The sequence below is a fragment of the Caloenas nicobarica genome, chromosome 1 (assembly GCF_036013445.1).
Source record: "Caloenas nicobarica isolate bCalNic1 chromosome 1, bCalNic1.hap1, whole genome shotgun sequence".
Classification (NCBI taxonomy): Eukaryota; Metazoa; Chordata; class Aves; order Columbiformes; family Columbidae; genus Caloenas; species Caloenas nicobarica.
Genome location: NC_088245.1, coordinates 90,641,016 through 90,665,121, shown reverse-complemented (window position 1 = coordinate 90,665,121; position 24,106 = coordinate 90,641,016). Strand labels below are relative to the sequence as shown.

The window sequence follows — 24,106 nt, the reverse complement described above, 5'->3', positions numbered from 1 at the left end:
TTTCAACAGATTTTTCCACAATAAATCTGGAAAGATTCAAAATCAAATTGTTATATTGTTGTTGAACACAAGAGGGTGCCATAGACTTACATTTGGGCTGATTGTTAAATGTTCAATATTTAAAATTGATTATTGAATTCATCATAACTCAAAGATGCTGGAAAAGCACACGACAGGGGGCATGATACAAACAAATTATTTTTCTACAGTGCTTTGTATTATGAATGCTTTCCTCCATAAACACAGCAGTCCGCTAGCTGCTAAAAAAGAAACATTCATCATTTTTTTGTGTTTTGTAATCATTTTGTGGTATGGAGTGCTCAGAAGTAATATCCATGAAAATGATTTAAAGGTTTTTAAATCAAGAAACTCTAGTAAAGGAAATGGAGGCAGGTATGGAACACCTCGGAATATTGGGGGGGGCACCAGACTCAGTAGTGTTTATTTCTCTCAGATCTCACTGACTGTAAGCATCCAAAATGAGGGTGTTTGTCAGTGTGAAGATGCTTTGGCTTAGGCTAATCGTTAGCTGGACTAAACCACCTGGTTCTGATTTGTAATTTCCAACAGCTGATTAATCACATTGGGCTGTGATGGTTTGGGTGCCCCGCAGCCCTGACTGTGTGCGGGTGTTTGGCTGATGAGGCAGATCTGGGAAAACCCTGTTTTGAACCTTCTCCTGTTTGCCTGGGGGCTGTGCCGGAGCTCAGGCCTTTGCCACTTGCTTGGGCCCACCGACTTGACATCAAACCTGCCTCAACTGCGGTTGACCCATGTTGCTATCACCTCAGCTTGCTCTTCTTGTCCAGGTACTGTGTGGGGCTGTGCACCTTGGTGAGGAGGCCACTGCCCTGCTGGCTCTGCCAGCTTCCCAGCTCTGGAAGAGCAGCTGGTCCCTGGTGCTCCCCAACAATTGTGTTCTCCCTGCTGGGAAGCTCAGTCTGTGAGTTTCTCATGCAGAGTTCTTGGAATTGCTCCCAGGGCTTCTTGACTTAAGAACTTTTGTGTTTAGAGGCTTCCTCAGAGATTCTGTGTTGAATATTATAGTGTAATAAGATTAGAGTGCAAGGCTCATTCATTCTGGCTGTAGTACCTAACGTTCTTCAGAGCCCAGCTTTCTGTGGAAATGACGCTGAGTGACTATATTGTCTGGACACTTGCTTTTGTCAGATTTTTTTTTTTTACTCAGTTTGATTTAGATTTGAAACACATAGTATGACCTTGAAGCCACAAAGTTAGTACGTACGTCATGATAATTGGGACCAGTTCGTATGTATTAAAGGTACAAAAGTCGTGCTTTTTAAAAAATTTGAGCTTTGTTAATTGTGCTGGTTGCAGAACTGCCTGGAGTCTTCTGGTTGACTGAGGCCAGGTATGCAGTTAGTATCTTAAAGGATGAAATTTTGTATTATTGAGTGGATGTTTGCTTTTTACACAAAGAACCTGATGGCTGTAGGGATCCAAATTTTTTTTTTTTTTTTTTTTTTTTTTTTTTTTTTTTTTTTTTTCCCCTCTCGTTCTTTATATCCTAGTGAGAAAAGCCTTAACAATTCCCCATTACTTTTAGCTTCTGATTCCTGCAGCTAGTAGCTCTGTTTTTGCTACTGCTGCTGACTTGGGTTGTAACCTTACTCATTTTCTTTCCTTACTCCCCCATCTATAAAAGCATAAACAGACACCAGTTAGCAAGATTCAGGTAAAATACTTGTAAATCACCTCAGTACTTTTACGTGAGGGTAATGCCTGTTTAAAAACAAGATGACTCCTGGTTGCTACGAACACAGAGCAACTTGACAAAGCTGTGCAGAGGGTGTATGTATGTGTGCATGCAAATGTGGAGAAAGACTATGAAGAAATGTTAGGCAGTGTGTACATAATTGCATATGTAAGCATGTACATTATGTGAAAACACTGAAGATACTTTGTATTTCTATAATGCTTTATGCCAATGGAACCTATTGAATGTCTCCCAGTATTAAAAAGTAACTGTTTCTAGAAATGAAGCCATCGCTTAGAGATAAGACATAAAGAAATAATTCCACAAAACCCATAGTATGTGACTATAGGAACCCCACATAGTTCTTTCCTGTTGTCATTTAGCCAAAACCAGTTGCCTAATCAAGCATGAACTGTATTTTTCGTTTGTTTAAAATGCTTAAATGAATTTAAGTTCATTTAATTAAGTTCTAACCCCACCCCACCCCCACCCCCACCCCCCGGACAAGCATCTGAAAAATGCAGAAGAGGTATATGTTGGGGTGAAGATGAGAGGAAAATAAAGGAAAAGAAGATACTTGTCACATGTCTTAAAATCTGGCTTCACAATACTTCTATATTCATGCAAGACGTAACGTTAATGTTTAATTATAGTATCTACAGCCATGCAGTAAAATACTAAATGTGCTTTATAAATAAAAATAACGCTTCCAGAATGTGTGTTTAGTGATAAAGTCCCAGAATTTTTCTACATATGGTGTAATGTAATCAGGGAAATTCACCTGCAATTAACAGGTGAAAATGTTAATGATGTCAGAAAGTAGCATTGTGCTTCCTTCTTATGATATGACATAAGCAGTGGTCTCTCCAGCGCATTAAAAAAAAAAAATCCAGAGCAGATCATAAAGGTTTCACTGGGGAGGAGAGAATTGGACATTACAGATTCAATAGTCTCAAAACAGTATTCAGAGAGGGTGCATTTTAAGTTTCTACTAACGTCTCATTTATAGGTTTCCAAAACCCACGTTGCACTGAAAATTTTAAGACCATAGTGGCAACAGGGGACTGCTAGTCACAAAAAAAACCCCAAAATAATGAATAGAAATTAGTTCTTGGAGAGCATCAGGGCCTATTTATCATCTCCCATAGGAAACATACACTCATGGCTGTGTTTGTCTTTATGGTACTGCGCAGGTGTCTGTTTTCTTTTTTTTTTCCTTTCTTTTTTTCCTCGTTGGATGCGGCAGGGTTTCTATTTGTACAGTGCAGCTGCAAGGAGTAGTGGCAGTCAAGTGGTTTTGCCTTGGAAAAGCAGCATTTTAACACACAGAGAAAAGCAGTTGTAGTGAGACCAACATCTCTTGTCTCCCTGTTGGGAGCTGAAAAGCAAGCCCTGTAGTTAGATGCTGTTGTCTCTCCAGCTCTCAGTTTGCAATACTGGCAGAAGTGCGGGGCAGGGACTAATCCTCTTGGAATGCAGCAATTATCACTAAATAAGTATTAATTGCTGCATTCCAAGGAGTTTAGCACAGTTGAACCCAATTATAGCGAAGCAAAGCTTCACTGTAAGGCACTACAGTGTATTGAAATGCCATGAAGCAGTGTGGGACTGTCAGTCCGCAACATTTTGTCAATAAAAATTGTGGGCTTGCACACTGTAAACAGCAGACCTTTTCTCTTCAGTGTATTAAGTCTACTGCGTGAATGGCATGCCTTGCTGGGCGCTACAGCTTGCTCACTGGAGAAAATTATTGCTTATTTAACACCCATTATCTTTGTGTGAACGTCTCCAAAAATTGTTTTGAGACTTGAGTTAGTTCTAGCACTGCAGCTGTCACTCCCTGCTGGATCAGGGGCAAGTCTCTGCAGTCTGTCTGGATTCTCCTGTCTCTAAAGCTGGCCATCTCTTCCATCAGGTGATATAGGTATTAATTTTGCCTGCAAGTACTAACCATATCAAATAGGCTTAGGAGAACTTTAGGTGACCGACCTGTTCTCAGTCCCAGCAGTGTGTGGGAATGATTACAGGCAAGCTCTCTGTGGCAGCAATACAGGAGCCAGAGGGCAGTGTGTAGTTGTTGTTTTTTTTTTTTTTAATCCTCAGCTTAACTGTGGTATGGGTTCATTTTTTAGTTTTCATTTATTTCCTTTTAAAACTGCAAACACAACTTTTTCTTTTTTTTTTTTTTTTTTTTTTTAATAGTACAGTCAAAGCATAACCAGTAAGCATGAAAAGGGGATGTTTTCTGGGGATGAATCAGCCCTTTGCATTAGAGCTGTTCTAGGACTTCTTGTGTCCAGAGAAAGAATGGCATATTGATACACATAACCAATTGAATGCACACTTTTGTATTTTATGAAAGATGTTATCCTCACAGATAATGAGCTGCACTGCAACCAGTGTTAAACACAACTGAGTTGTACTTGGAGACCACTTCAGTTCCCTGACCTATTCTGTTTCAGGAACCATGATCCAATCTTGCAGTCTTCCCAGTGCAGGTCATTCTTAAAATGGCACTTTCTTCCACCCGTATGTTTAAAGAGTCAAGTTTAGCTCAGAGCTTTTCTTAACCCAGCAGGGAGGGTTTTATGTCTCCATTGTATCCTTGTCTGTATTGAGAAAAATAGTTGCTGGTTCAGCTGAACTGGTGTTGGCATTTATTTCTAGTCTAGTTTTAACAAAGTTCTTATGATCTGGCTGAAGGGAGCAAACTGAAACCTCAGTGTGGTTTAAACTGTTGGTAAAAATGCACGTATGAGATTGCCTAATACACAACTTGGGCTGGAGGTGCTGAAGTTTTTGCTGTGTAGTTCCTAGCGATGCAGTGACCAAATAGGCTGAAAAGGAGACCCTAAGAAAATCATTCCTCATCATGTAATTGCAAGTAGTATGAACACAGAAAAGGTTTTTCCTAGAGAAGAGGCCACTTCCTCTTATCTTTTTCTGTACTCCTCGACTGCATGCAATTTGCATCTCCCATGTGGTGCTTGTTGTGAGAATAACTTGTACTACAGGCATGATTGCTCTTTTCTATACTTTCACTGTATTTAGATTATAATTATAAACTTGCTTTATTTCAAAAGCTGAGGGATGGGGAGGAGAGAATTTCTAGAGGCACTGTCATGCAAAGCCTTTTTCTGACTCTAGCCACACTTCTAGATGAAGTCCATATACTCTGTTTCTCTGACCTTTCCCTACCTAGATATCAAAACACAGTGGCCCAACTGCTGTTCTCCCAGTGTGCCTATTGCTGCCATTAATCTCCATTTCTTGTACAGCTCTTCATTCCTTTTCCTTACCTTTGGCCTCAACTCTTTATTCAAAGTGATAATTTGCTGGCTTTCTGCTGAAGGGAGAAGCTATGATCAATAACAGGAGGAGACAGGGGTCAGCAGAATAGTGATGAGCAGTGCCGTTTGCTCCTCTGAAAATACTGTTACCTAAAAATATCGATAACTAGTATGATGTTATTTTAGCTTTTGGATAAGGTGTCAGTGAGATTTAGGCAGCCTGCAGTGGGAGCACAGGGGTCTTTTTCCTATCACTAATTCCTTATTCCAGCCAGTCTTCTGTTACATGGTGAAGTGGACAGAAAGGGCTTTACCTGGCTTGTGTCGGACTATAGATTGTGTACGCGAGCACAGCCATTTCTGGGACTAAAGGCACCTCTTTCAGCTTTGATGCATGGTTGCTCTCATGGGCAGTGCTTTGCCTTCTGCCTGACAATGGGTCAGAGTCCATCTCCAGCCTTCCCTCGCGGCTTTTGAGGTAGAAGAGCCACAAACGAAAACCCCTCTGAGGCTGGGGGGGGAGCAGAGGCTCAGCAGTGCTGTCTAGGTGTCACAGAATGGCATGCAGTGCTAAGCTTTGGTACTAGTAAAATGGATAATTTTTATATTAGCCGGTGCAATATATAACTATTTTTTAAAAAGCATAATGCTGTTATATCAGTGTATTAGCCTTTGTTACTCCAGACAGAAAGGTGACAAATTTATTGGTCTCCTTCTTCCAAGAACTTCAATTTACTTTGCTTTCAAAAGACTATAAATTCTTACTTCTTATATGCACAATAACTCTCACCCTGCCAGTAGTCTTCATACTATTGGGAAATAGTTACCACCAGTCCTGTTCCTGTGCACTTTCCTCTTTCTCTTTCTTTTGGAAAAAGGTAATTGTTCATCAAGATACTTGTGCTTCCTCCCAGCCTAAGCTCTGATCCTGAAATGTATTAATAGTATTACTGTTGTCATCACTCAGTAATCTTCTGTTGAGCCAGCTATATTTTGATGGGGAGGAGGCTGAGTTTTAGGCTTTAAGGTACATATAAATAGTATTTTCAAGCTTTTCTGATTCATTCTAAAATGTACTAATTTTTTTCTGTTAACAGAAGTGAAAATTTTTATTCACATTTGAAAAGAGCACAATAATGTGAGATTTCTTACAGAATGAGAGTGGGCATCACTGTGTCAAGTGGTGTGATTTTTTCATATAAATGCCCTAATGCTTTGCTAGGTAAATTACTTCTGTCTAACATCATCTCAGGAAGATTTTCCTGAAACTCCAGGTTTTACCTTTCTCAATTTCATCTCATTATGCTGGGTGTCTTCTCCGCTCTGTTGCCCTAAATGAATCCCTTTATTAGCTGTTGCTGCTTCTTAATAACGCAATGAGAAATGTCAAGGAAGAAGCACCCCTAGCCACACCTTGGCTCTCCCCTTTTTTTTCCTGTGCATTTAAAATTTCTGTTCTTGTTGTAAAGAAAACCAACGTAAAAACTCCCAAACAAACAAAAAACCAAACAACTCCCAGATGTTCCTGATTGTCTTTGTGTTCTAGTACCTTGTTTTTCCCTGTCTCCCTTAAGACTTAATTTCTTTATCTGTAAAAGCTTAACTGCCCTGGCTTTATTAAGGCTAATTTGAAAAGCGTGGCAAGGTCCTCAGGTAAAAGCATAATGAAATGATTTAATATTGTTAACACAAATCAGATTGTGTTTTTTCCAGCTCATAGTGCGCAGTGTTCTCCAGAGTGACGTTTGCTGGGTTGCTGCTAAAGCGTGCTTGTTCTGTTGCCTCTGTGGTAATCCACCGCTGCCTACAGAGCGCTGCTTTAACGCCACCTGGTTTGGTCACTGGCTTGGCTTCACAAGGAGACAAACCTTGAGATTCTCCTGGTTCAGCCTGCTGCTTGCCGCCACCCCAAGCACTTTTGGCCTGGGGGGGGGTCAACATCGATTCCGCTAAAGAAAGGAGACTCGAGCGTAACCTGTTCGTACTCGTGGTTGCGTGTAGCTAGCTGCAGTGATCTTCGTTTCCTCAGAGCAGCAGAAAAACTGGGGCATTTTCACTTTCATGCTGGGCTAGTCAGTCAGTACATACGTGTGCTACCCAGGGCTGTGTGCCCAGCCACCCGGCCCCACAGAGCCAGGCCCGGGAGAGCCAAGGGGTGACAGGGGCCTAGGGCGACGTGGGAGGCACTGTGGTGGTCATGTTGGATGGAGAACATGGACGCATGAGAAACCAGGCTTCGCCAGTGCGGCTGCTTGGTTTTGTGTGGCTCCGAGGACTCTGTTCATGGGCGAGCCTGCAACGTGGGGTTGGAAAGCCTTGTTAGCTCCCAGACCGCAGCCACCTTCAAACTATTTGTCCCGCTCCTGAGGCGTGCTGGTGTGCCTTGGAGTAAGTGGCTGGAGGACAGCTTCAAGCAGCAAGAAGGTTGAATCCCATGGCCCATTCCATGGGAAGGAGCGGCATGCATACCTAAAGGCTGCCAAGCTCTCTATTCCAAGCCGAGCGAGGAGGAGATCCACCCAGTGCTCTCCTGTGGAGATGACATGGGCTCCCTTCCCTATGGGCTGCAGTGGCTTGGAGGACAAAATGGCTCCAGACCTCTGCATGCGCTGGCACCCTTTCAAAATGCAAAGGTGTGGCGTGTTCACATCAAAAGACGTCTCCGTTTCATAGACGGGTATGACTAAAATGAGACAGGCAGGGCCAGTTGTATTGGTGTTTTAGGTCCTGCAGATGCTGTCCGCAAAGAGGGGCAGAGCCCAGCTCTCCTGGTGCTGGTCACCCCACAGCCCTGAGAGAGCAGCTAACTCTCAGTTGCATGTGGTAAGGACATTTTTCAATTAGGTTTAGAAATGAACTTTATATCTTTACCAGTTTAGCCAGCTACTAGTTCAAGAGTGGCTGTAACTTACAGTTTCAAACTTCTATTTTTGCCCCACTGCACGCTGGGCATAGTTATCTAATACCCCTTTTGAAGTTGGACTCTGTGATCTTGAGGGTCTCTTCCAACCAAAACAATTCTGTAGTTCTGCGATTCTAAGTCTGGCCAAATTTGGTACCGGATAGGCTTTCTAGTCCCCGTGTAGAGATTGGCAGCCAACAACTGGGATGACCTAGGAACCACCAGACAAACTGGGGAAAAAAAAAAAAAAAACAACCAACAAAAACCCAAAAAACCCCAAACCCAACAAAAAACCGTCTTGCAAAGAGGAAGAAGAAAGGAAAAAAAAAAATACAAAAGGAAACCCCAATGTAAACCTCAGCGGCAGCCTGGCTGCGAGGCAGAGGAGGGTGCGTGCTTCGTCGGCGCTGCCGGCAGGTGGACTCCCAAAGCCCTCATAGGAGCTGAGCTTCCTGCAGGGCCGGCAGACGAGCAAAGCCCGTGGAGGTGCCTCTTCTCGTCCTCGCCCCACGGCCTCCTGCTCCCCAGCATCGCAAGATGAAGTGGAGGAGGATCGCCATCTTCGCCCTTCTGCAGGCACGGCTCCCGGTCGCAGGTAAGGCAGGCTTCTCTGTTACAAGGAGCTCTGTTAAAGCTCTTCTGAGGAAGGAGTGCTTTGCTTCTGTGGTGTGCTCGCCACCATTTTGGTGGGCAGGGAGGAGGAGGTGAGGACAGCCGTTGCTGGCGGTGCGGCCTCTTCTCCCGTCGGAGCGACTGCCACAGCTGAACAACTCATAATTAAATAAGGCTCTCAGCCCTCATCTGAGCAGCTCTCCTTGCGATTTGAAAGGGGAAATTTGAGACAATAATGAACGTTTAGTCACTTCCAGTAATCTGCAGAAGAGAGGCTTTTAGTTTAGTTAGGTAAAGTTAGAGCTGGTGTGGCTCGTAATGGCATGTTGGGTGGCTGGTTTCCACTAAACCACATGCACGGCAGACTGGAAAGAGGGGCTCGTAGGCGATGAGAAAAAGGACAGGGTCCTTCCTTTCGTGTCTCTGCCTTCGTGCTTGTTCCTGCTAGACAGTGTAAAGTGAACTCATTTTTTACCTTTATATATTTATTCCTGGTGAATACACTGGCCCTGCTTGGGCAGAAAGTGAAGCGGCTTTGGCATGCACACATCTTCAAAAGTCACGTTAACTTTGGGAGAGAGGAAGGTACTTCTTAGTAGGTTTGTAGGGCAAAAGAGCGAGAGAATTGAGTTTACATCCAGAAAAGGGCTTTAGCCTTTGCCTAAGTTTGGAGAAGTCAGCCAATATTAGTAAGCTAAGCTTGAGCATGTATTAAAGCAAAATTCACCGGAAGAGTTTTCCCCACAACGTACACCCTGAATGTACTTAACACACCACCCTTACTTACACGGAAGAGCCTTGGTTACTGCCACAGACTTTTTATTTGAAACTTTTCTGGAGATCAGCGGAGGGTTTCTTAGCCACTTGCTAGTGCTGGGGGACCAGTTCTGGTAGTTTGTAGAGGTTACATTTCAGGAGGATTTTAAGCAGAGCCTTATGCTGTGTGGTGGGCATGCCTTCCGTTCATCCTCCACTCAACCTCTGGGCCTCTCTCCCTTCCTGAAACCGAAGTATGGTACTGTGCTTTAGTATGATAGTTCTGGTACTTATGTTTTTTACGTTGCTCTGTATCCATAGATGTGTATAGGGCTATAAAGATATGGAAATTACTTTGGGTCAAAATGCGTCTGTAAAAAGAGAAAACACACAAAGATTTTTTTTCATCTGTCACAAGATATCAGTGGTTCAGGCTCCTATTTGTACATTTTTAGCATAAAACTTTTATTGAAAAAAATACATAAAACTGTTTGCAGATGGGTAAAGCTAGCCCTATAGGGATATCTGGGGCAAAGCCCTTAGGGGTATTCACACTCACAAAAAATACATGGGATCAAATGCTGAACAGGCTACCGTTGCCATTGGTTTGGAGATGGTTGCCTGTGGATTTGAGGGGGAAGTATTTTTGATTGGATGCCTGTAATAGTTTGAAGAATAGTAGTATTTAGCCTAAGAGTATAGGAAGAATAAAAGAAATGTAGCACAGAACTTGTGGAATTGTTGCTACATTATTGTTGCAAAATGTGCAGTAATAAAAATGTAAGATCACAATGAATTTAGTTCAAATACGATACCAAACAGATTGGTTTTTCAGCTCAGAGCTATGAACAGAAGCAAAGATCTGCTGCTGCCTGGAGTGTTTTCAAGCCTTCTTAGGGTGAAGTGATTTTTTTTTTTCATAAAACAAGGTCAAAGTGGACAGAGATTCAGTAAGCTGCATGCCACCTTACAGTGAGTTCATTCTACTTCACTATAATGTGTTTTGTGCTTATTCTTCAGATGGTAAATTGAAAGATGCTACCGAGATTTGGACCGATGAACTTGCAGAGTCTTTCATTTTGAACTTCTACGTACTGAAGTAAAAATGTCAGGCATGAGGAAAAAAATTGTTTTAAAACAAGTAATTCTAGAGATGGGCCACAAATTCTGATGCAAATTTTGAGTTATTGACACCAGACCACAAATTTCAGAATGCTCAGACTTGGCCTTGGAGCAATTACAGAGGGAAACCGTATCATATACACATTTAGTTTTCCATGTTTCCCCCCTCAAAGGTACGAAAGTGTATATCTGGAAGTTTGACTTGATTAATCATGTTGTTTATTGAAACATAAGAATAATATTAAAAGACTTCTACCCAAATATCACCATTAAAATGTGAAAAATCTTTGTACAGTTTACAGAGCTTTTAGTCTCAAGTATGACAGACTTCAATGGCAATAAAACAGTGCTGTGGGCAATATTGTAGAATTCCATTTTCTTTTTTAAAGCTGTTGAGACGACACTTTGATTTGTTCAAATACACAACACACATATGTATATAAATACATGTGTGAGGGTTCTTCAAAGACAGTCCTTCCCTGTTTTTCACTAATTTACAAAATCACTTTTCTTAGAATCATCTGCTAAACAGATTTGGACAGTGTCCTGTTTTTTGCTAACTCTGCAGAAACTAAAACATGTCTGCCTTTGGCTGATATTACTTGCACAGTTTATTTTCACAATATCTTGCTGTTCTGCATAACTGTGTCTTCTGCCCATTGGGTGCCATGATGCAGGAGCCTTTTTTAATTTGGTTCACGGACAGGTAATGGGTCTTAGGGTTCATTTGTTCTTTCCCTTTTACCAGATGACTTAGCAGGTTCACAGACTACAAGATTTGTAAACTAGAAGTTGTTTACAACCTGATCTGGGAAATGCGAACCAGTAAATACAAGCTCTTTTGGCTAACATCCCTATGTCCTTGTGTACTGTCTTAAGTTCTTCTAGCTGAATTCTTGTTAGTCCTAGGGAAGGAAAAAAAAAATCTAAGGGCTTAATTTTACATGTTTTATTTCCTTTTTCTCCTGCCTGTTCACAATGATTCATTAATAATTCATGGAAAAAACTATGAACTGACATGTTGGTGAATGGAACAAAATGTAGGCAAATGTAGCCTTTCTTTATAATGGGGCATTTGTTGAGCTCTTGCAGTGCTATATTCAATTCTCTAACGCTTGTTATAGAGTAAGTTTTTCTGTCTGAACCCTTCCAAGCAAAATTCCTAATGAGTGAAGTAACAAGTTAACAATCGCATTCCTTTTGGTTTTTCATGTGTGCTAGATGTGAATTATATACAAAATAGGGAAAGCTATCTGAAAATATATTTCTATTTCTCCTACGTGTGTTCTTAAGTAAGACTATGTGGATAAAAAGCCAAAGTGGGGTAAAAATAGGAGGTTCACTAGCAGCTTAAAGGGGATGAAAACTTGATTTATGAGTGAATGTTCATGTGAGGAACGCTTTTGACAGCCATTTTCTGTTATTCACACAAACTTGAATTGTGACGAGCACCATGAGAAAACCTACAAGCAAGGAAAAAAAGACATATATTTATTAAATAAGTTGTTTTCTTACTAGCTCCAAACTGTTAACAAACTCTGTTTAAAAAAGGAAGAAAAAAAAAATACTTGCTTGCACAGCTGCAGATAACCATTGAATTCTCCTCCCCTTGTCCAGTTCATTGTATATTTGAATGTCTATATTGTATGTAGAACTGTAAGATGCATCAGCAATTCTGGCAAGACAATATGTTTTTAGAGTGGCATGGATGGAAGATACAGCTTCTTAAAAATACATAAAATATTTATCCCGTTAAAGATATTTACTTTGTGTGTGTGTGTACTTGTATGCATATTGTTGATTTTTCACTCTCCTACCGATACAATTTCGGTCGATAGCTAAATTAAAGTTCTGCTGATGTTTCTTTTTAGCATTAAGAAAACAGTTTATGCTCTTCCAGAGTCTTTGAGAAGCTGAAATTCTGCAGATTTTTCTGATTTCCATTATTGTATCATGTAATATTTTGAGTGTTTCTTAATATTGTTTTCTTAATCAAATTCCGTTCTGCTCCTTTAAAAAAAATAGGTAAAATTTTTAGCTTTTAAAATATGAGAGTCCAAATCAGATTGTTTTTCAGGAAAGCAATGAAGGCATTAAACTCCACTTTGTCCTATGCAACCGATTTATAACTTCACATATAACAGATAAAATGTGCAGGCAATTGAAAAGCTTATTTTGCAGTTCTCCAGTCTACTCAAATGCACAGATCTCGGGAGACAGTGCAAAGCCGTGTATTTAGCCACGTACAATGGATATATCCATCTTTGTGAAAGTTAGACTTACCAATGTGTAGTTCTTCCAGTCCTTTGACAATTTAGCCATTAAAAATAGAAGTGAAAACATGTAGCTCCTAAGCCTCAGAGATGACAAGCGCTGGTGTCTATGCAAGTTCTGTTTAAGGGACAGAAGCCGTCTCGGGTTTTGAACCATATAGATTGGCAATACTTGAATCCCTACAAGCTTCCTCAGAGTAAACCATCAACCTTCGGAAGCCCGTTATTAATTTTGTTTTCAATACCTAGTTATATGTCTGTCAAGTCTTACGAGAAGAAGAACAAGTTTGGAATTTTTTGTCTTCATGGACTTTTGGTATGTGAGAGTATATTAAACATTGTGCTTCTGGCAAGCAGGTTCCGAAGCCTGATGAAATGCTCGTACTATTTGGCCTATTTCTTTCACGGGATGTAATTGTAATGGAAACAACTATATCCTGACTCTTTCTGAGTAGCAGAACACTTTAAATTTGTTATATTTTTAAGTGAAGGAGAAGCCACAATGGTAGCACAACTCTTTGAAAACTCGGAGAATATGGAAGTGAAATGTACACCAAACCAGAATTTGATGGACTTGACAAGGGAAAAAGGTTGGAAAATTTTCAATAAGTGAGAGCATAAACTGTAGTAGGAAACACTGAATAAATCTAGAGGGTGTCTGGTTGTCAACACCTGTGTTTTTGTTTTTCCTCCTTTTTTTTTTTTTGGTTGGTTGTGTTTGGGGGGTGGTAGTGGTTGTTGTTGAAGAAATCTCACCATATACAATTTACTTAAAATTCAAGCTGTTGTCTTAAGTGAAAATCTTAACTTACACCACAAATAAACTTTTCTGGTTTCCTAGTCACGTTTTCTAGCTTGTAAAGGACGCCTTGAAAATGCAAGCCTGCATGGCCCTAGAAACAGAAAAGAGCAAACCAGCTATATAACCTGTCACTTATAATTATTTTTCTTTTTAAGGCAATTGCCATTTTAGGGGGTGATAGGCCAGACTGCCTCAGGATGCTGCAATGCTTGTGGTTGGCAAGCACTGAAAATAGTTTCTTGGTCAAAAAAAAAAGCACATCAAATGTTTAGAATTAGAGAAGCTTTCCTAAGAGCCTCAAAATTTGAATTGTAAAAACAAGCAAATTTTATTATTAGAAAAAAAAAAGAGTAATGGGTTGAAATGCTTTTCTAATGGGATAAGATGTGATATCCATGGAATTAATGAGGGAATACTAATTTGGGTGGTGTTTTATTTCAGCGAAGAGGACATTGGACATTGAATAAAGGAAAGAACTATGTGACTAAAAAACTGTTTTCTAGTTGTTCATCCAGATTTTATAAACTGTTTGTTGCATCCAGGGGCACGAGTGTTTTGCATTCATTTCACTAAGAGTGTTGCTGTCATCTGCATGACAACCAAACCTGAAATAAACAGAGCCAGATACTTATAGAAAATGCTTCCCAAATATTTAATGCATGAGTGTGTACTGTAAATTCATTCCAATTCTGCATGATGTCTGTCTCCTGACAAAGAGAACTGAGGCTCAGGAGGGGTAAAACAGAGCAACGTCCAGTTGGGAGCTCTGGGATGGGTCGAGCGAACCCTCGTACTTGCACAGATCCTGCAAGTGGGTCGAGGCTCTTTGCGCAGGGAGCCGCATATGGGAGCGGGGCCCAAACTAATTAGATACTTTGTTTGCAAAACATTTGTTTTGAATTAGTTAATATAGGATTCAGCTCAAACTGAAAATTAACATACGATAAATTATTACTTGCCAGATCGATTCGAAGCAAGATTTTGGCATAGTGTGACAATGTCGCTTTTTGAATGCTCTTCGGCAAATGTCATTTTGGTGAAAGAGATCAGCTTCCTAACGTTAGGTACTGCATGTTCCTAGTTATCAAATGCTTGTTTTGTTGTTCAGAAATAGCTGAATGGTTTGAATGATGTCTATAAAAAGTATACATAAATTGGATTCCTGGGTCGGAACCTTATAGCTCACAATAATACAGCAGAATTTTAAACCTTCGCAAAGGAAAATTTTGACTCTTATCAAATTATACATGCTAGCTATATAATTACTAAAATATTAGATTTCTTTTTTTGGTTGCATATCAGCAAGCTTCAGTCAAAAACCCAACATCAAATCTTTGGTAGGAAAAGTCATTTTGGTGTCCATCCACTCTGCGTTGTTGCAATTTACATTGTTTCCTGTCCAGCCATCAATTGCAAGAAAGAAGTCTTACTGGAATTATATGGAGTCATCTCTCTTTTTCTCTCTCTTTCTCTCTCCATGATGTGAATTTGCATGGTATCATCATCTTGGGCTTTTATGTAAGTAAGGAAACTTCAGCAGCACTTTGTGTAAGCACGCAGGTGCATTTCTGAAGATTAAAAAGTAGAATAAGGTCTTGCAAGTTGTGTTAAGAATCATGTTCTGAAGGAAGGGAGGATATATATATAGAGAGAGAAATATTGTATAATTGATATCTTACAAAAAAAGTCTACCTAAAGATAGTTTCTTAGAAACAAGCAAACAATCCTATGAATTACTCTTGAGTATAGTTGCTCTGTTCCTAAAATGTCTTGTATCGAGTTAGTTTATTTTGATAATTTTTTAAAGAATGTTATTTCAAGTCTACAGATTTCTTCCTAACAACTTGCTGCTAATTTTTGGGATTCATTTGCTATTTTATGTTGTTTTATGGTTTATTACCCAAAGGTATGATACTGAGTTAGTGTGCACAGGTGAACTCATTCTTGAAGTCTTAGTCGTTATTACACTAGAACCTGTTAAGGGAATTTGTAATAGAAGATTTTCAGGCATGGTACTGTATGAAGTAATGTGAGTATGCATTTTTCCATTTGATTTTTTTTTTATTAGAACTTTTTATTTCCATATTTCTCAGGAAATGCAAAAAAAATCTTGATATTAATATTAGTTCAGCACTTAGTCTGAAATTTGAAGAGTCACAAATGCAACACAAAGTAATCCATGTGATAATTAACTGACTTTGGAGGCTTACGCTAGCGATAGATTTGTCCTCATGCTTGTTTGTTACCTGCAATTTTTTGTCCTCATTTACCTGTAACATTTACCTTCATTAGTAATGGCTTCTGGCTCTTTCAGTGTCTCTCTGGACATGTAAATTCTCTGCATAAGTTTTGCTGGGGAGTTATTCTGATGAATAAAGTGTAAGAATAAATCTTTGTGCATGGTAAGCTTAAAGAGAATTGGTGAAAGTAAAGGACATAAACCCACTATTTTCAACAACTGTCCTCTGATTTCCCTTTTCCTGAGGAGGAAAGGGAGTAATACCCCGTCACAACTTGCCTCATTTGTAACTTCTTGAAACTATTGATCTTTTAAATGTAAAACTGAGCATTCATGTATTATGAGTGTTATTATACCCAGTGGACCAGAGAAGACAAGCAAGGTTAACTCATCTGGATTTCAAGCAGAAGGCCAAACACCATTCCAGTTATATTAGAAACCAAGCATCTAATATATGTCGTAAAGGCTTTCTGGAATTTAGCTTCTCAAATTAAGCATCTAAAAAGGAAAAAAAAAAAAAATCTAAGTCTCTTTCAGTAAAACTAGTTTTAATTACCCTTTCAGTAGGACCCACGTCTATTTGAGCAGGGAGGTGATGGGAGCTTTACCTACACAGGCACACCATGCTGTGTATGAGCAGAATTACGCAGCGAATGCCGGCGCCCACTGCACAGGGCGGCAGCTGGTCTGCGCACCTCAAGGCACAGAGGGGTGGCTGTGGGCTTCCGGCAAGTCCTAAAATGCACTCGCTTGAAAGCCCAAACTGCTGCATGGAGTGATTGGGGTTTTTTTTTTTCCATCCCCAATTTTGGTAGATGGCTTCTACTTTCTGCATCAAGCTCGATACAGCTTGCCGAGAACCTGGATTTATTTTTCCCTTGCAAATTAGGAATAATTTTATTGACAATAGCACATAACGTTGCTGATTTTCTTTATACAGAAAGTTTGCAAGAGAAGTCAGAGTAATTTGTTTTAAGGCAACTACCCTCCCAGATGGTTAGCAACCCTGTCTTAGATGTGATCTGAAGTTCTGATGAAGACAGCTTGTAATTTCAGAATTATGGTCTATCCCCAAAAGTTTGAAAATAACTACAGATCTTCAAGAGTTTTGTTTTTTGCAGGAGCCTGGCCTAAAATGTAATAAAATGTGAAAAGTTATTCAAACTGGGTTTGTTACTTGACTGGTTTTTTAAGGGTGCATTTTGGTCACCTTTCCCACTGTTTCTCCTTGACTTAACTGTTAAAAAAACCCAGGAGATTCTCACAAAAATTACTTCTCTCTAGAAGAAGCAGTTTTAATTTACCTTGTTTGGAATTCTCTCTTAAATTTCAGATCTCTGGTATTAATGTGAACTAGACAGAACCAGAATTTCCTCTCCTCTGTCTATTCATGCAGCTAAATTAATGTCTTGTCTTCTAATAACTTAAATGTTATTTTACTACTTGTCTCAAAACCCAGCAGCGCTATAATGCATTTGTTGCTGCTGTTAGTTATGTTTCTTCTGATGGAAAACCAGCAGCAGCAGCAAATTTTCAGGCTTGAGACAATTTTTTTTTTTATAACTCTCTTAAAGAACTTACAGATATGAACCTTCAGCCTTATCTTATGGTAACATCTTTTCTAAGATGTTTTTATCTGATTTTATCTTTCTCAGCTGCAAAGAAGTAGCTAACAGGTTTGCCCCCTTTCTCTGTTGCTCTTCTTTTTACATCTTGGGCCAAATGTCTATTTGTTAGACATGATGGCTTTAGTAGAACCAACATTGGGTTTAAAATAGAGCTTAAAGGGAAGAAACTTTCTGTAAAGTTTCTTTCTTGCAAGATTTTTTTGTTGTTTGTTTTCCCCTTGTTTTCCACTGGGGTAAACCAAACTCCTCCAAAGTATTTTTGTGAGACACCAAACAAGGTCTGTGAGCAATTAGTGTTCTGTATTTGTGAGGAGGGAAACCCAGATTCAAGTTCTTATTGTGTCTGACTCAGATCAGGAGCTTGAACAGGACTCCCACGTGCTAAACCATTCGAGAAACACTCACTGGTTTACTGGTTTTGATGAGAAATTCTAATGGGAGTCTAGAAACATTCTCTAATTAATATGCCATCAGAAGATGTACTGGGAAGTGTTTCTGATGAACAAGTGTTACCTTGACAAACCTATATAATAAAAAAGAAAATCTCAGCTTCAGTTGTAGTATTTTATATGGTCAGTCCTTTGCAGTCAATTAATGGAGCATGTGTATTTTTGTTCTGCAGAAGACTTAATGATGTTCATGCATGTTTTGCAGAGCCTTATAGTAAGGGCAGTGCTACAGTGTGGAGAGTGTATGTAAGTTTCCCTATCAATCTTTGCAAAAATTGTTGTTCTTTCTTTGGTAGTGACTGCATTTCGGCATGACCAGAATCCCTAAGCAGTGTCCTGTATGTGAGACCGTTGGCAAAGTGAGGCATAGAGGTGGTGCTGCTCTCTTATGCATGGGTATATAAGAATAACATCAATATGAGTACTGGTAATATATGCTTATATATTGATGATTCTGCCACTTCTGAAACCACGTGTAATTATACAGGACTGGAAGATTTAGAAGAAGGTCCTAGGCTACTAAATCTTAAGGATTTGCAGGGATCTGAGGGAGTCAGCGATGTGAAATATGATCAGAAGACGCGATCTGAGAAAACCCAGCACGTGTGTTGACCTTTCTTGAAGAGGATTATCTGGAGCCGGAAAGGAGGCCTTCAGGTAGTTAAAAATATTTGGCAAGTAGCTTCACCTCTAAACGTGCTGTCTACATGCTGTAACTGTAATGTGGGGGTAGTATTTAATTTCTGTCAAACTTTCCCCTTCTAATTGGGTCATGTCAGTGTTTCAGTAAATGCCACTCATTTAAGCATACCTAAACTAGCTTGAAATTAGCTGTCTTGTTTAGGCAGGTCCCCAGTGGTGTCAGCAGGAGTTTTACTCCAGGCAGACTGCTTGGGCATTTACCACACTGCTCAGCGAGATTTTTGCAGCTCACACGAAGACCTATGCCAAAGGAAATGCACTGTTATCAGCTAGTCGAAAAACAATTTCACTATGTTTTTGTGAGCTGCTGCTGCCTCTATAATGACTGCAATGTATACAAATGTTTTGGAAAGAAGACAGTTTCTCATTCTGTGCCTTTGGGTTCAGTGGAGTCTTCACCGCCTTTGAAGCATCAGGATCATACTGTAATAAAAGCATAGTTAGCGTTCAGCGTCATGCATAGTTAGAGGGTATCTTATACCCAAGGAAAAGAGTTCCTCTAGCCATACTATCTTTTATTTGTCAGTTTGCATATATGAATGATTTTACAAAGTGGTTTTATTGAAGTCTGCAGTTAAAGAAAGTTTAATTCCTAAAGCAGCTTTGTTTTGATGTTTTCATTTTCAGTGTTTTCTGATTAGCTCCTCATTATCCCATTTTGTTGTAGTTCTGAATATTTTTAAAGTACCTTCTGGTGCTCTTTAATCTATTTGGTTAGGAAGATTGCTGTTCCAATTCTAAGAAAAATCAGTATGAGTGGATGTAAACTTTTCGAATTGTGAAGTCTGAACTTTGGGATCTTGTTTGAAGGATTTGTAGATAATTCTGACAATTCCTGTCATCCTTACTGCTCTACGAAGTCTTTCTCCCCTTAGTGAAAGTGTTAATTTTTTTAGATAAAGCAAGAAAAAGGAAAAATGGGGTTGCAGGTTTTGTACTTTTAATTGTATCTGATCTTCTGCGTAACGTTTACAAAGCCACTGGCATGTGTGGGGGCTTTCCAATAAACCAGTGTCCAAGCTTAATCAAGGTGGGCCACTCTGTTAGCTGTTTTTGTTAACTTTAATTTGCTTATCTGATTGCTGATATACAAGTAACACTTAGTGTTCGCACACATGGTCCTGAAGACTCTATTTTTAGTATTTGATTAATCAACAAAGAGGTTTATCTGTGTATTTCACAGTGGTGGTTTGAAAACTGAGATCTATCAAGTATCCTTAAGATCCTCCAGTGTAATGTATTTTATATATAGGAAATTAAAATAGTGACTGCGTCGAATTTGCTACTACATTTCGCAGTGACCTTTACTGCTTACAGGACAGCCTTTGCTTGCATTGGGAAAATGGCCAACCTTTTTCCTTCCCTCTCTTTGAAAAACTTTTATCATTCTAGATTCAACTGAACTGATGAGAGAAACAAAAAAGTAAAAGCGCAGTTATGGATACACCATTAGCCTTCCTGAAGGGGAGAGAAGGAGGAAAAATAATGTCCTGTACAGGCTGTGTGTTATTTCATGTTTACAAAGCATCTTGAACTCTTTAGGAAATGTGCTGTATTGATGAAAAACATTTATTGTGTTCCATGCAGCACACGCATGCTGTCACTCTTCATGCCGGTATGGCTCTTAATGTGTTTAAGCTGGTTGATGCTTGAGTGTTATTGTTTAGAGACTGCAGTATTGGGATTGCGAATACATTTGAACAATTATTCTAGCCACCTTTTATTCCCACGAGAACACCTGTGCTAGGACCTGATGGCTGTTGTGCCTAGATATCTCATTTGGACTAATTAAAACATTATTTTTAGTGGAAACAGTTCTTGCTATTTCAGTACACATTGAAGTTCAGCTCTTGGCTGTCTCTCTGCCTATAACTGCATGGCTGCGTTTCTCACAGGTTGCTCCTGGCGACTGAGGACTTGCCCTGCGCATTAACTATTAACCAGGCATCAAGGCAAGGGCTCCCTTTGGGGACTGACTGTAGTTTATTTGCTTGGCGTGCGTAGCCTCTTTTGCCTCAGGTGCTGAGTAGAGCACCTCGGTCTTGAGCTCCCTGGTCTTTGGCTTCCGAGAGGCGAAGCTGCCTAAGGGGAGCTATACTTCAGCAGAGCTGAAATGTCTGTAATGTGGCTTGGAAAATGCTCAGTGCATAGCGCTTATCTATTATCTGTGTCGTATGTGAAAACCAGAGGGGTATGAACTTGTCTGAAAGCTACTTTGGAATTTTTTTTTTTTTTTCCCCAAAGCCTTTCAGTCTTGGGGTCTTGAGCTGAGAAGGGTGGAGGGAAAGTGAAATATTTGGCAACAGAGCCCTAAAGGCAAGCAGCACTTTTGAGCTTATGTATAACTCATCAAAACATTGCCTCTTCAACATCTGTATATAGCATGTAAAAGAACACCCACTTGTGTATTTGTGCAGAGGGTTTGGGAGGCGTGATGATTGCTGTCTAAAATACGCTGTGAGGAGAGAGGATGAAATGAAAATGAGAGCACACGATATGAAAAACAGCTATGAACTGGTTGCTGAATTACTTCAGGGAGATCAGCAGAAGGATTCACACTGTCAGAATAGTTTTGGCATAGGTTATTCTTAGGACAAAGCGGGTAGAAACTGAGTTCTTACTTGGGAACAGTTTGAGTTTATGGAATGGGCTTTTTCGGATGGCTGACTATAGGAGCAAAAGTCAGTTTGCCAAGAGGCCTTCCTCAATCCTTTGTTACTATTTACATATTTGAGAGGTACGCATAGTACAGATATATTTATGCAATGTAAGTTAATGGCTAGATACAAACACAGATACTATTGACATTGCACAAGTGTATGCGTGGAGACCAGGACAAAAATGCATGGATGTGTTTGTAAGGACAGCAGATCTGTGCACACCTGTGAAGTTCATATGTGCTATTTAGTATATTAGCATGAAAACGTTTCACTTCTATTATTGAAGCCCTTTTAAAATGTAGATTTAATAAGGATCGAAGATGATCTCAAGCAAGGGTTTGTTTACTGCCAAATGCATATGTATTAAAATTACAAAATCTATTGATAATGTTTCATCTTTTATCAGATAAAGAGCAGTTATAGAAAAGTGAAGTTCTGCTATTACACACATGCAGCCCAAGGTGGGGGGAACAGTATTTTCTCAGCACATGCCAGGAATAACGGGCTATTTCTTTTTTAAGCTTGACATTACTATTTCAAAGATAATGAGTGCCCTTGCTGCTAGGACTTCCTCTGCCTTCCTTCTTTTGCCTTGTTGAGTACTACCTGGATTTTGTCTTTTATGAGCCAGAGGTGTGGGAATATCTTTCTAGTTATTTACTTGCCCACCAGTGACATATCTGAGATTTATTTTTGTTTCTGTAATAGTAAAGACTGCTATTAAATGGTTCGAAAATCCAAACAGAAATCAGGAAATCCAGAAATGTGAATTCGTAAATACCTTTTTAAGTTTCACTGTATGTGTCTTTCTCTGACCATACTATGTGTACATCACTGTGTGTTCTCCTACACATACAGATGTAATGTGTTGCATCTGTGCAGTGCAAGTCAGTTATTCCTAGGTATCCTTCCAACCTGACATGCTGCTCATAACCTCGTCTCTGCTTGAAGTCAGTTCTTGAATTAGTACCACAAACTTCTCTCCTTTGATGATCCATGTATGTATTAAAGATTCTTCTGTCCTGATTCAGCTTCCCAGTATGAAATTGCAATTTCAATATTCATTCTGTCAGCTAGTTTCCAGGTGCCTTATTCACCCTATCTGAGGAGAAAGTCTTGTAGACCCTATTTGTGTTGTTATTTATTATTCATCTTATTTATTCACTTGCTATTTTTTAATACAAATCTGGGATCATGGTAACTGACCCGTTACCTTATCTAATTCACACAAGAGGTGTAGTCTCAATAAGAACTGCTACAATTAAGTGAAATTCTTTAAGGTATATATATAGATATCAGAATGATATACAGGTCTTGACCAAACCACAAGAGTTTTTGTTTGGCTAACGCAAATATTAATGAAATGGGAAATACTGTTTGATAACATCCAGTTTGCCCTGGTCAGTGATGCATAATGTTAACGTAATTGTTGAAAAATAAGATCAGATACAGTACAACTTCCTAATATAAAAAAAGGCTTTGTGTGTGTTCCTGTCACCTTTTAGAATTGCATTATTGGAAGTTAAGGGCTGGCAAACTTCCTGGCTTTAAAATATTGAATTTGTTGAATAAAAAGAGCCTGCTAGGAGTAACACCTTTGATATTATTTTAGAGAAATGTGTAATTTCCCTGCTGTAAGAAAGCTTTGAGAGAGAACAAAATTGTCTCAGTCTCTCCATATGGTCAGATTTGCTTTATTATCCCTGAAGGACAGATTGGGAAATGAAAATACAAAGAATCAAAACAGCTTTCCTCAAACCTCATGGCAGAAGAATTTAGAATGGAAGAACTAAATGGTTGTTACTGAGGATAAAATCATGATTTGACCTGCTTGCTGGGTTTTCTGTTTCAGATGATGTTCATATAATCTAGTGAAGTACATTCAATAAAGTGTGTATTTTAGATGAGAAGAATATGTGAAAGTGGTTATGGAAGCAGTTAATTTCTTCCTCTAAAGCTGCACCTTTCCTTCCTGTGATCAATCTTTCTCCAATTTTTCTTCCGTTTGGTGTGGAGGTAGGTGTCGGTTGGTTGATTTTTTTTTTTTTTTTTTTTTTTTTAATATATATTATGGTTGGCTTCATGCGTCCCAGTCTCTAGAATCTGATGCTATATTTCAGTAGCAATTTATTTTTAGTGGTGAAAATAATAAAGGAAAAATAACTGGTTAAAACTGCTGCTTCAGGAGAATTTAAAACTGAGAGTGGAGAAAGGAATAGTACAGGTTTTTTTAATGGAACTGTGAGACACAGGATTTTTTTCCTTGTGAAGTCCTTTCATACACAGGCTCTCTGAACTGTCAGTGGTGTGGGAAGAGCAGTGGTAGTTGCAATTAAATTTAAAGAAAGGGCTTTTCAGCAACCTTCTTGCTTGGCTTCGTCAAACAATAATAGACATGAATATGTTTAATTTCTGAATTTTTATTGTTGATGACCTTTGTTAGCCGGCTTACAAGTAGAACATAAGGCAGCTCTGTGACGTGCAGGCTCTAAAATTTACATCAAAACCCAGTTTCCTGAATCATAACAAGTCTGAAGTCTGTAGCACAGCAATAACTGCCTCTGCAGTTATAATACCATCAAATACAAACAACTTGTCTGTTGAATTCAAAATAAAAAAATAAAAAACAAAAAATGACAACAACAACAACAACCACCACAAAAAGTGTTTTTTCTGTACTTATTTTGATACTACAATAAAATGTTTGATTTTATGACAGAAGATACCTAGGCAGTTGAGCACAACCATGGCAATTCTGTCAGCTCCGGAAAGGTGTTGATGGGTTGGTTTCTTAGAGGAGAAAGAAGACAGGAAACCATTAAACCAGCACCATCCATCTACTTGGCTGTAGGTATAAGACTGACACACACTGGGCTACGAGGAGGGAGACATGTCTAATGCATTGTGCCATCTGATAAGGGAGGAGTAGAGTGATGCTCTGCCGTAAGGAAATA

The 24,106-nt window shown here is 39.4% G+C and overlaps 1 protein-coding gene across 2 annotated transcripts in view; it reads left to right on the top strand.

Annotated features, from left to right (window-relative positions):
- The first annotated feature begins 8,441 nt into the window (after positions 1-8,441).
- The window catches only part of CD247 (CD247 molecule), a 55,835-nt gene continuing 40,170 nt past the window's right edge, over positions 8,442-24,106 (top strand). For both annotated transcript variants that reach the window (XM_065657410.1, XM_065657402.1), the window contains exon 1: positions 8,442-8,504. In XM_065657410.1, coding sequence (XP_065513482.1) covers positions 8,447-8,504 — 58 coding nt within the window. In that variant the 5' untranslated portion in view covers positions 8,442-8,446. The remainder of the gene's footprint in view (positions 8,505-24,106) is intronic.